General features: G+C 39.6%; 1 protein-coding gene across 1 annotated transcript in view; it reads right to left on the bottom strand.

The window, feature by feature from the left end:
- The window catches only part of LOC137642547 (retinol dehydrogenase 11-like), a 16,913-nt gene extending 3,738 nt beyond the window's left edge, over positions 1–13,175 (bottom strand). Inside the window, exons 1-6 of the mRNA XM_068375202.1 lie at positions 12,937–13,175; positions 5,763–5,909; positions 5,140–5,232; positions 4,569–4,693; positions 1,534–1,648; positions 362–556 (exon numbers count right to left, since the gene is read on the bottom strand). Of these exons, the coding sequence (XP_068231303.1) occupies positions 362–556; positions 1,534–1,648; positions 4,569–4,693; positions 5,140–5,232; positions 5,763–5,895 (661 nt within the window). The 5' untranslated portion in view covers positions 5,896–5,909; positions 12,937–13,175. The remainder of the gene's footprint in view (positions 1–361; positions 557–1,533; positions 1,649–4,568; positions 4,694–5,139; positions 5,233–5,762; positions 5,910–12,936) is intronic.
- Between the last annotated feature and the right edge of the window lie 557 nt (positions 13,176–13,732).

Below are 13,732 nucleotides of genomic sequence, written 5' to 3'. Positions count from 1 at the left end.
AGAGAGAGAGAGAGAGAGAGAGAGAGAGAGAGAAGAAGTGGGGGATACGGGATAAGAGGAAAGTAAGGAGGGAGGGAGGGAAAGACTTGAGTTGAGGAAGAGTGGTTGTTATACACGTCACAACTTCGTCACAGAAAACCTTGTCCGAATGCCTACTCTGAACTCGCCAACTTGTCCTTGAAAGCCAAGAGTAAGCTCTCTAATGAAACACACTTGGCAATGCACTGTTGTGTCATAAATTAGCGGAAGGTGTCAAACAAGCTGTGTCAAAATGTCGCATTGATCCAACTGTTTGTTGAGAAGATATTTGTGAAAAACGATATAACACGGGCTCTGAAATGCATAGTTCCAACATCCTTACCTGTTCCTTCCATCCTCTCTGCCAGTTCTACAGTGAAGAGAACATTGGGTAATTTGGTTTGTCCAAAACAAGCAAAAGTGCTGGGATAGGGTCTCTTTTCATAATTCAGGTCATCAACCACCAAATTCTTACCAAAGAAATGACCATCTGAGGAGACATTAACGACTCCGCTTGGGGCACTTTTCTTCAGAAGATCTGCAATGGTTTTGAGGCATTATTGAAAAAAAAGTTGCAACTAAATTACTTAAGAAGTGTATACCCTGAAAAAATAGAGTTGTCGAATATACTGTACTTGAACACGGTAGACTGATAAGTTTCCCAACATATAGTAGCAAGTACATAGTGTGTCTAAAGTGAATATTAAAAATTAATGGCATTTACAGACCTTCCATTATTTTCACAAAGAAAGTTTATTCTACAGTACAATATAGGTGACTTTTTGGCGGATCAAAAGACTCTAAAGTATATCATATATTATAAATTTTATTTATTGCTTCTGCATTTGCTGACAGAATTTGTGGATAACCACGGCGCATGTAACTATAACAAAATGCTTTTGTGTGTTTTCTTGTGAAATTACATAAATATTCATTAATCTATTTTGAAACTCCTGTTAAATCTTATTCGCACTTTGGAAACCTTACTTCCATGGCCTTGTCAGGGCACTTTGAAAACTTTCATACTTTATTTAATCATTTATCCCATTATGAAATTGTTTTTATTTTGTATATTTCAGTTTTTCACCATCTTTAATAGGTAGAGATACAAATAAACATCAGCTCCTGATACACTTGTTTGTTTTTGCCAAGTGAACGGTTTAAACTAAATGGAATGCGCCAATAAAGTTATCAATTCTTGAAACTTGAAATTTAAAATTTCAGTTGACTGTCTTCTGAATCTTAAACCTCTGGTAGTTTTAGAGTTGATAAATGTAATTAATCTTTAATAATTGATGTGATGACAAATTAAAAAAAAAACACAATACTACCAGTTCATCCAAATATATAAAAATGGCAGCATGTAAAATCTACGACCGTAAATAAAGATCTCAAAATTCTCCTGTCAACAAAGTCTCTTCAACTAATTGGTTCAAATGCAATACGGTCAAGGGGAATCTGTTCTTCACTTTAGACAAATTTCTCTTTTTTTTTTGAATAGCCATATCCACTGACCTAAAAGCATGTTGGTCAGAAGGAAGTGCCCGAAGTGATTGGTTGCCATTGTCAGTTCCAGACCATCTGAAGTTAGAGTTTTCACTGAGGGAGCTACTATTCCTGCATTATTTACCTGTTGGTATGAAATAAAATGTAAATTATTAGTATAGCCCACGACTAAAACCAAGTTCAGGAATAATAATCATCATCCTCATCATCATTATTATTATTATTATTATTATTATTATTATTATTATTCTACCACGGCACTTTCCCAAAGAAAAAGAAACATAAAGGGATTTTTTTTACATCATTCTTCTTTGCTTGAGGATGGACTCAGCTGAGTTTGATTGGTATTGCTGGGTTACCACAGCCCAATCTCCCTGTTTTCTACCCCAATGAAACTTCATATGCTGACTTACCCCACTGCCGCTACCTTGGCGTCAACCTAGGTGACCCGAGGTAGCAGCAGGGCCTATACAAACTGTCACTGTTGCTCACCATTCATTTCTATTCGTAGCATGCTCTTTGGCCTTTTTGACATCAATCCTCATATCACCTAGGGCATTCTTATCTCCATCCATCCATCCAAACCTTGGCATTCCTCTTGCACTTCTCCCATCGACTCTTGTATTCATCACCCTTTTCAGCAGACAACCATTTCCACCCTCTCTACATGGCCAAACCACCTCAACACATTCATATCCACTTTAGCGGCTAATTCAATTCTAACACCCGTTCTCACCCTCACTGTTTTGATCCTAACCACATCCAATCGAGATACACTAGCCATACTCCTCAGTCACTTCATCACGAACACATGCAATTTCTGTCTCTCCGTCATTTTTAATCCCCACAACTCCGATCCATACAGAACTCTCTTTAATTTCATCCTTAACCCTCTATTTTTAACCATTCCCTTCACTGCCCCCAACACTTTACATCCTTCATCCATTCTCTGACATACACCTCTTCCCATTCCAATATTTGTAGCAACGGAAAAACCTAAGTACATAAACTGACCTACTTCCTCAAGTAACTCTCCATTCACCATGGTAGCACCAATCTCCCTTTTTGTGCATCTCATAACTTTTCTTTTACCTACATTAACTCGCAAATTTCATCTCTCACACACCCTTCCAAACTCTGTTACTAATCGACACGGCTTCTCCTCCGAGTCTACAATCAACAGTACAATACACAAACAACACCTGATTCACCACCCACTCATGATCACTCTCATCTCTCAGTTTCAATCCTCAACCAAGTACTCTTTTATAGCTTCATCAACAAACAAATTGGACAACCGTGGAATCAAAGCACATCCCTGTCTCAACCACACTCTTCCTGAAAACCAATTGCTCACTTAAGTCCCTATCCTAACACACGCTTTAATGTCTATGTATAAACTCTTCACTACTTGCAACAACCTTCCACTAATTCCAAATAATCTCATCACATCCACATCGTACCCCTATCAACTCTGATCCATAGATCTCTTACCTCTTCTGAAGCCACCCTGTACTTCAAAGATTGCATCCTCTGTTTTATCCTTAATCCTATTAATAAACATTCAACCATACACTTTTCCAACTATGCTCATCAAACTAGTACCCAAAGAATTACAATACTCATGCACACCTCCCTTACCTTTGTCTAGCGGAACAATACACGCACACACCTAGTACACTGGCACCATTAAAAACATAAAACATATATTAAACAATCTCACCAACGCTAAGTAGTAAGTAGTATATATATATATATATATATATATATATATATATATATATATATATATATATATATATATATATATACACATATATATATATACATATATATATATATATATATATATATATATATATATATATATATGTATATATATATATATATGTATATATATATATATATATATATATATATATATATATATATATATATATATATATACATACACAGTATATATACAGTATTACTTTTATTTGCGAATGACTATGAATGCGAGCAAATCGGTATGCAAGCATGAAAGTTCAAATTAGTCTGCAAATATCGCATCGGTGTGTAGGCAAATATTTCCCTCCATGTGAGAGATTATTCTTTGACAAGTTCTGTGAAATTGGGATTAACCCAAGTAGCTAAAATCTGTCTCCATTACGCCAAAATGGAGAGCTCCAGAAAAAGAGTGACCTTAAACCGCCCATCCGTAAACACAAGGATAACAGCACATGGGTAGTACATATTGTGCACTTCAGAGATGAAGAGGATACCCTTCATGACTTTGCATGAGACCAGCAGAGCGTTGCCATGTACTAAATTTTTCAAATAATTGTCAGTCATGTCAATTGAATTGTTTTACTATATCATTTCTACTTTTCCTTAAGAATTATTAATTTGTATCATTTCTGATGTAAAGGGTTAATGCATTGAGTGAATTTCATTTATTTCTTATGGGAATATTGTTTTTAGTTTGTAAACAAGCTTCCAGAATGTATTAACCTCGTATAGCAAGGTGTCATTGAGTTTATATATATATATATATATATATATATATATATATATATATATATATGTGTGTGTGTGTGTGTATATATATATATATATATATATATATATATATATATATACATATATAATTATATAATAGATTTATATGAAATATATCCACGTTTACACATACACTCACTTGTAAACAGAGGTTGTAACACCGTGTATATACATATATATATATATATATATATATATATATATATATATATATATATATGTATATATATATATATATATATATATATATGTATATATATATATATATATATATATATATATATATATATATATATATATATGATTGTAAATGTCTGTTATATGAAATAGATATAAATGTTTGTATCTGGTAATTAGGACAGTTTCAACATACAGGCAATTTGAACTAGCATCCCTGGGCTACTTAGCTACATAGAGACAGCATTTCATGATTCTTTCCTTTTGTAAAATGCAGTCTATTACGACATTAAAGTAACAAGTTCCGAAGTTCAGATGTAACATACCAGAATGTGAAGTTCCTTTTCAGTGTCGATAATTTCCTTGGCGAACTTCCTGACGGAGGCGAGGTCCGAGGTGTCAAGTTGCTTGACGAAGATTTGGCCATTTCCAGTCGTTCCAGTGATGTCATCTTTCAAAAGACATTAATTTTAAAGTTAAAATAAACTTCTATAGCTACATGAGAATATTGAAAGTTATGAAAAACTTTGAAATAAACTTAAGAAAAATATTTTTTCTTTTACTATTATATTACTCTATTTGATTGAATCTAAATATTTCTAGATTAATACTAACCGTTTTATCTTTATTGTCTTCAATAACTTGTCAAAAATTCATATGCAAATTTAAAAGAATGGAAAATTGATAAAAGTTTGAACTCTAAGAATGGAACCAATATCGAAACAATAGCACCTTCAAATAATCAATTAAGGAATTAGTGTTTATAAAGAATATATGGCTAAAGTATGCCCCATTTTAGTGAAACTTCCATCTAAGCATGTTTTGGTGACTTGGATCCACTGCAATCAATTTTTGTTTTAAATTTGATGTCATGAAAAAAATCAATTTGCAACAGACCTGCTACTTTTTGTGCCTTTTGCACATTTCTGCATGCAAGAATGACACGTGCCCCTCGACGAGCAAGGTCTGAGGCAGTTTCTTTGCCAATACCTGGAAAACAATTAAGTATTTTCTAAAATTTTCATTATATCAAGTCATCATAAGTAGATATCTATGACAGTGAAATTATAATTAAGAATCAAGCCTTAATATCATAAGCAAAGTCATAATAATGATTGGAAATCATGGATTCTCTAAGTATCTTGGTCATTAAAATAATTTCAAAGATTCTACAAATGTCATGATTATTAGCAAATTGGGGTAGATTACAACATGATCTTTAAATAGGGCCTTACCCATTGATATCATTCTATTTAAAAATTGTAAATAGCTGGAACTACGGTTAATCAAGATCATGATTACCGGCTGGAACCGAAAAAAAAAGTCGAAGGAAAAAGGGAGAAAATTAAACAGTCTGAATTAATGCCAACAGCAGCAAACTATCCCGAGATTCTCAGTTTGGGAATATAATACAAACCTATATTAAATCAAAACAACGTACAAACAATTCCAGTAGCCCTTTACATGAAAGAAATGATGAATAAATCAATGTAAAATTAAGAGAGTCGAAGGTCACACACCTGCAGAGGAGCCAGTCACTATGGCAGTTTTGCCATCCAACAACTTCTTCGATGTGCAGACCCCTGACCGTCTGTTGTATATGACCCGAACGGCCACAATAAAGCAAATGATTCCAGTGATCCAGAGCCACATTGTCAAATGATTACCTGCAAGACATGATCACGTGATCTATAAAAGCAATCAGTAAAAAAATTTTCTCAACCATTACCTACAAACTGTAACCAGTAAGGTGATTTGAGAGTTTTTACCTTTAAAGGTCAAATTCAGAAAAGTTTATTATCAAAGAACAATTGCTGATATTCATCACCCTGAAAATGTTAAATCAAATACAGATTTTTGTCAAAATTATGTGATCTTCATAAGTAACCCTTATGGGCTGTAGAAGTTAAGCATCACTATTAGTAATTTTCTATTACATCTCACTGTCAAATAATTAGAAAGCTTTAAGTGATCTCACAGTCCAACAGTTTGCATCCTTGGTCTTTTATCTTTAAAGGTCAAATTCTGTAAACTTGATTATTGGAAAATTTCTGTTAAAATTTACTATAATGAAAACTACAATACAAATATACAGTCAAATTTGGCATTTTTAAACTGCCCTATCATATATCTGTAACATGTCCACATCTGACAAAAATGGTTATGATAAAAGAATAAATTGAAAAATTATAAGCAAAAGTAAAACTGGAGTAGCTTATTAAAATTCACAGCAATAATAAAGGATAAAAGATAAATGCTGAATAAAGGGTTATAAAATAATTCATCATTTGCCAGATATGCAACATGATAGGGTTACTTGTTACTCTTCATTGCTTTTTAAAAGATTAACAAATGTGCGTTTCTCTATTTCTATACCTCTACAATATATGACAGTTGTGTACCAACCGTGTGTCACACAATTGTACATAATCATTTTGTATATATTATGCTTGTATCTGTGCTCTTCCCTCGCACTAAAAAGAACCTGAATGATCATGTCTCCGGTTTTGCTCTGAACATTGTCTGTCTCTCGAACATGTTATGTCCTGTTGCCTTGAGGTTTTGTATATAAAGAAGAGTGTTCCTTAATAAAACTCAGTTGATTGCATCCTGCCTTTGAGTTCACAACTCCTCTCTCGGCCCGTCACATTGGTGACCCCGGAAGTCGACTCGCTCCCACTGCCTTCCACCCCCACCTCCCTCGCCCCTCCATCGTTGGTACTATGACGGAGACGGACTCTAATACAGCAGTTGGCGCTGCGGCCGCCCCATTGAAACTTTCACCGTTCGCCAGCGGAGAAGCGTTTGCTTGGTTTCAGCGCTCAGAAGTCCACTTTCGTATCAGGGGCGTGACTCGCTCAACCACCAAAGCGGATTATGTTCTCGCGGCGATACCTGAGGACACCTTCCCAGAAATATCCGACTGGCTTTGTGAACAAGGAGACACCCCAATAGCGTATGACGCCCTCAAAACATACCTTCTGCAGCAGTACTCGCCGTCGCCAGCCGCCCGTATAGCAAAGCTTTTTCAGCTCTCGCAACAACCGTTGGGGGACCAAAGGGCTTCGCTTGCCCTCAGGGAAATGACCAGTATCGCTCGCCTTCAACCTGCCGCAGACGGCTCTCCTCGTGAGGTGAACCTACTTCGTGCCCTTTGGATACGCCGTTTACCCGAACCTGTACGCGCTGCCATACCCGATGTCGATAGTTTACCCATAAAGGACTTGATGACCAAAGCCGACGCCCTTATGGACAGCCACTTCAAGACCTCCATCAACGCCTCCACCCCTGACGACGAGGATGCCTATTCAACGTCAACCGAAGCTGACATGAATGCCGTAGGACATACACGCCTACCCTGTGACGTGCCGAAGCGGCGACAAAGCCGCCCACCACCCACCAATCGCTCGCGCCCCAACGAACGACTTCTACAGCCCCTTACTACCTCCCATCCGCCGCAGTTTTGCTACTACCACTTCAGATTCGGGGCAACCGCGAAGAAATGTGCCAAGGATTGTCAGTGGCCAAAAAACGTGTAAGTAGGCCATCGCTTGTGGCGGTGGCCTCCCATGTTTCTAATCTTTTCTTTTTACAGGATGCAGGAACGGGCGTGCGATTTTTGGTAGACACGGGTGCTTGTCGTTCTCTTTTGCCAAGGAAACTCTTCAAGGCACGACGTAGTCTGTCTACATCTGCCGACGTCCGCTTGGTAGCTGCCAACGGATCTGCGATACCCACCTACGGTTACGAGAACCTCACATTATCGTTCGGAAACGGTAAATTCAATTGGAAGTTTCTCGTTGCTGACGTCACCATGCCAATCCTCGGTGCGGATTTCCTCTCTCATTTCCACCTTCTGGTCGATGTCACCCACCGACGATTGGTCAACGCAGACTCAGACTTGTCGACACCTCTTCAACCCGCCCCCTCTAACCTCGCTCTCCACATCAGCGCACCCACGGATGCCTACGCCCACCTCCTCACGTCGTACCCGGAAGTTTTCCGTCCAGAACTTCGCCAAACGCCCACGGTTCCTACCAAGCACGGTATTTATCACCATATCAATACGACGGAACCACCAGTCTTCGCAAAATTCAGATATCTGTCACCGGAACGATTGGCAGCCGCCAAACAGACGTTCGCCGAAATGGAGAAAATGGGCCTTTGCCAAAAGGCCTCCAGCCCATGGTCGTCACCCTTACACATCGTTCTGAAGAAAGACGACTCCCTCTGTCCATGCGGGGATTACAGGCGCCTGGACATGCAAACAGAACCGTATCACTACTCCCTCCCAAACATTGCCGATGTGACCTTCTACCTGCACAAAGCGAAAGTTTTCTCTACGCTCGACCTCCTGAAGGGGTATTATCAGGTGCCTATGAACCCAGAAGACATCCCCAAGACCGCCATCACCACTCCGTTTGGTACATACACCTTCAATTACTCCTGTTTTGGCCTTCGTAATGCTGGGGCAACATTTCAACGTCTCATGGATGGCATCTTAGGGGACCTCCCTTTCTGCGTATGTTATGTGGACGACATACTTGTGTTCTCTTTCTCAAAAGAGGAACACCTCCGTCACCTGCGCATCGTGCTCGACCGCCTGCAACAAAACGGCCTTGTAGTCCGGTACGACAAGTGAACCTTTGGCGCCAACGAAGTGTCGTTCTTAGGGCACCGTATCACTCCTGAAGGAGTCCATCCCCTCCCTGAGAAGGTAGCAGCCGTTCAGAACTTCCCCGCGCCCTTGACCGTCAAAGCTCTGCAGGAATTCTTGGGCATGATCAACTATTATCACCGTTTTCTGCCAGCCATTGCCGCCACTCTTGCTCCCCTCTACGCTTCCCACAAGGGCAAGCCAAAGGACCTGAAGTGGGGTCCCCTTCAAGAAGCAGCCTTCTGCAATGCAAAGAAGGCCCTATCAACTGCTGCGGCTCTCACTTTTCCTATCCCACACGCCCCTCTCCTCTCCACCGATGCCAGCGACGTCGCTATTGGTGCAGTACTCGAGCAGGTGGTCAAAGACTCGCCCCGCCCATTGGCCTTCTTCAGCAGAAAACTGTCCAAGGCACTTGGCTGTCCGTCACTTTCGCCATTTCTTAGAAGGTACGCCCTTCGTCATTCGCACAGACCACATGCCTCTGGTGCACGCCTTCACTCGACAGTCTGACGCCTGGTCCGCCCGTCAACGCCGACATCTCTCCGCCGTGGCTGAATACAATTGCACCCTCCAATACGTCCCTGGGAAAATGAATCCCGTTGCCGATGCCCTGTCAAGAAACACGTTGGCTGCCGTTCAACTGGGATTGGATTACAACGCCCTGGCTGAAGCCCAACGACAGGATCCAGAGTATCAAGCTTGTAGGACATCCTGCACGTCCCTCCGTTGGGAAGATTTTCCCCTCGAAGACTTCAACACCACCCTCCTCTGTGACGTCAGTACTGGTAGACCGCAACCTTGGATTCCTGCTCCCATGCGCCGACAGGTGTTTGATTTCATTCACGGCCTTTCACATCCCTCGTGCCGTTCTACTGCACAGCTGCTGAAGGCAAAGTTCATTTGGCACGGCATTTCTAAGGATGCTAAGGATTGGGTCCGCGCCTGTACTTCTTGCCAAACTTCCAAAGTACATCGACACACGGATTCCGGAGTGGGCACCTTTCCTCAACCTCAGCGTCATTTCGCACACATTCACGTCGACGTTGTAGGCCCCCTACCCACATCACAAGGACATCGTTACCTGTTTACAGTCATCGACCGCTCCACTCGTTGGCCTGAAGCCATTCCCATGGAAACAGCAACGTCCGCCTCATGTACATCTGCCTTACCCTCTGGATGGATTTCAAGATTCAGTATCCCTGAGCATATTACTTCTGACAGGGGAACCACTTTCACCTCTCAATTGTGGACGTCATTAGCGAATCTCCTGGGCATCACCCTACATCAGACAACGGCCTACAACCCCGCTGCCAATGGAATGGTTGAACGTTTTCATCGCACCCTCAAAGCAGCTTTGATGTCCCGCTGCAAGGATTGCAACTGGTTTACTCAACTTCCCTGGGTCCTCCTGGGACTAAGGACCACTCCTAAAGACGCCCTCGACGTCTCGGCAGCTGAAATGGTGTATGGCGACCCGTTGGTCGTCCCTGCCGAATTTTTTCCCTCTACAACCTCCTCCGACGATCTCCAGCGCATACGTCACGTCGTGGGAAAATTTACTCCGTGCCGCCAGACTTACAAGCCCCCAGTGAAGCATCACATACCAACGGACTTGCACTCTGCAACGCACGTCTTCCTGCGCAACGACACTACCAAGCCACCACTAACGCCCCCTTACACGGGCCCTTTCCTTGTGATCCAACGCAGTCCGAAAGCATTCCTACTAAACATTCGGGGCAAAGAAGACTGGGTCTCCATTGATCGTCTAAAACCTGCTTATCTTCTGCCAGATGACCCGCCTACAGTTCGCCTCTCTAGATCAGGGCGCCCTATTTAACATGTACAGTATGTCATTTTTAGGGGGGAGCCATGTACCAACCGTGTGTCACACAATTGTACATAATTATTTTGTATATATTATGCTTGTATCTGTGCTCTTCCCTCGCACTAAAAAGAACCTGAATGATCATGTCTCCGGTTTTGCTCTGAACATTGTCTGTCTCTCGAACATGTTACGTCCTGTTGCCTTGAGGTTTTGTATATAAAGAAGAGTGTTCCTTAATAAAACTCAGTTGATTGCATCCTGCCTTTGAGTTCACAACTCCTCTCTCGGCCCGTCACAGTTGCAACCCGAACTATTTTCATAATCTTCGATAAGCCCACAATATTTAATCTTTATCATGTACTCTTGGCCTTTTGCCTGTACTATCTGCAGTTAATTGTCATATTCTGATGACCATTATCTTCTACTGATTGAGCGTTATCAGAATGTTTGTTACTATCAAAGAATGGTACAAGTTCTTTCAAATTTTAAACAATATGGAATCAACACAAGAAAATATGGGAACTCAATATAAACAGAAACTCACAAAAATACAGTATGTTTATTCCCATCCATATTTAATATGAAAATGGATTGCTGTTTCCATTTTGCTTTTATTGACACAAATTGACATAAATGCAAATTTATGAGTAGAGGGAACAGACTGGGAAAGAAGAACAAATGAAGATACTTGGAACAGCGAGTTGATGAGTTCTTCTCCATGGCTAGGACTTTCGGCTTAAAAGATAATAATTTTATTGTGGTTTTGGACTTGAAGATGTCAAAGATGGGACAGCAAATGTTGTTTCTCCCAAATTTTAGAGATTTTGCAAATGGGAGGGCAGGAAGGACTGACTACTTCTCCTCACTAGCAGGAAGGGTTAGCAGCTTCTCTTCATCAATGAGCGTACACTTACCTCTTAGTCTTGGGCATGACAAGATTTTTGGAGATACATGTTTGTAATCCAAAAGGAAGATTCCTGTCATAACCTGGCTTTGTCATACCTCTGGTTTATGGCCTTTGTTTTCTACCTTTCTTGGACAGTCTCTTCTGGAAGCATGTATGTCCCTGTACTGGTGGAGCTAATATCGACAATCATCATTACCATATAAGGAGTTTAATTATTTTAGGAAAACTGATTGGTTTCTTTAAAAATGCCCATTTTGGTAGCACCATAGAAGCTTCTAGAACAAATCTTCTGATGCAATCTGGACCCAATTGCACCATATAACGAAAGCATGGTATTGTAGATCACAAGTTGTCGTTTCCACAAGAATGAGTTTTCATAGAATCTCGTTTTGGTCCTGAAGTGTTGACAACTACGCATAATTGAGGTCATGACATTTTCACACAAACACTATACTCAGTGAAGCATAAAACAGCCAATAGAGATGGGGACCTAGTTTTGAACGGACTCCCCAACTAGTGCCATGTCTCCACAGATCACTAACCAGCTCTTCAACCCCTCCCCCTTACTATCTGTCTCTCTAATACTCCTTCACCAATTTAACACCAATTCTCTCTGCTTATCCCTTCTGATACGTGCTTGTTCATATGGTCTTATGGCTGTTTTTACAAATAATATTATCTTAATTACCTTTCATCCTTTATTAAGCTTTATTTTCATAATGTCACATTCTTGTTCGCAAGTCCTTGTATATAAACTCGATGATTGTTTAATAAAGTTTAGTTGCATTCACCTCGCCTCTCAGTTATCACCCAACGGCTCTTCCGCACACCATCCAAGACCTACATAATAGTCTTTCTGTAGATCTTGGTACTATCACTAGAGTAGCCGACTCGAAGGTAGAAAGATGATATGAGAGAGAAATTATTAATGAAAAAATCACACTTAACTAAAGCAAATTTTAACACCCATGTACTATAGTTTAAATATTAGGGCCAAGGTCTCCTTAGATCTTCGACTCAACTCCAATCCCTTAAAAGATTAAAAGTTACATTCTACCTGTCTTGAAAATGAATCACTTTTTGTTAAACACCTTGCCAACCCTTGATCCAAAAAACAAATACAAGATACATTGGTATATAGCAGTTTGTTAATCAAACAAAAAACGACCACGAATAGGCTACAATTCCTTCTCGATGATATATTTATGGCCTTTGACGAAGAGCATAATCAAACTCCAAGTATTTTATAACATTCAGGTATCAATGAATACGAATCGATCACGAAATAATCTATAAACTAACCTTGATTCCTGATGACACAAATAGAGTTTGTTCCGAGTGTTGTGACTTTATGTTTACACTGACAGAAAACGTACAAAGCCGTTACTTTGAACCAAGGGCTAAAGAATACCTTGGGAAGAACAGCTACATTCCTTATTGCACGCTACTATAACACTGTTTAAGTGAATGAAGTTGTAGAACTTGTAGCTTGTACTCCTTGTAGTTGTGTTGCCAACCGGGAGGTCTTGGTAACAGCGGTTGGTGATGTACGATAAGTGATGGTGCTGTTCAAGGTCATAAAATTTGAACCGATATAAGTTCTATTTCTGGGTTATGATTATTGTCATAAATGACAGAATTTTTAAAAGAATGGAAAAAATATACCTTCATATATATATATATATATATATATATATATATATATATATATATATATATATATATACATATATATATATATATATATATATATATATATATATGTATATATATATATATATATATATATATATATATATATATATTGGTCACTGCAGGACAAGAGCCTCAGACATGTCTATATTTCTGTCTGGAGTTTGGCCAGTTTTCATCACCACGCAAGCCAGAATCACAAAAACTATTCTTGGAAACGGGTTGGCCTTAAAGACTTTGCTTGTTTGGAGAGTGACAAGAAGAATTTCATCAGCATCACGATAACTACTAGATATTACCTGGATTCATAACAGCAACGGCCATTGACGTCACCCTTACGAAACAGATTTTTTTTTTTTTTTCATATTTCTAGGGTATTTCAAAATTATTTTGAAGTGGTTATAAC

Source organism: Palaemon carinicauda, chromosome 6 (assembly GCF_036898095.1).
Source record: "Palaemon carinicauda isolate YSFRI2023 chromosome 6, ASM3689809v2, whole genome shotgun sequence".
In the NCBI taxonomy this organism is placed as follows: Eukaryota; Metazoa; Arthropoda; class Malacostraca; order Decapoda; family Palaemonidae; genus Palaemon; species Palaemon carinicauda.
Note: the sequence above shows the minus strand (reverse complement) of the source record. Positions and strands in the feature narration are given on the sequence as shown.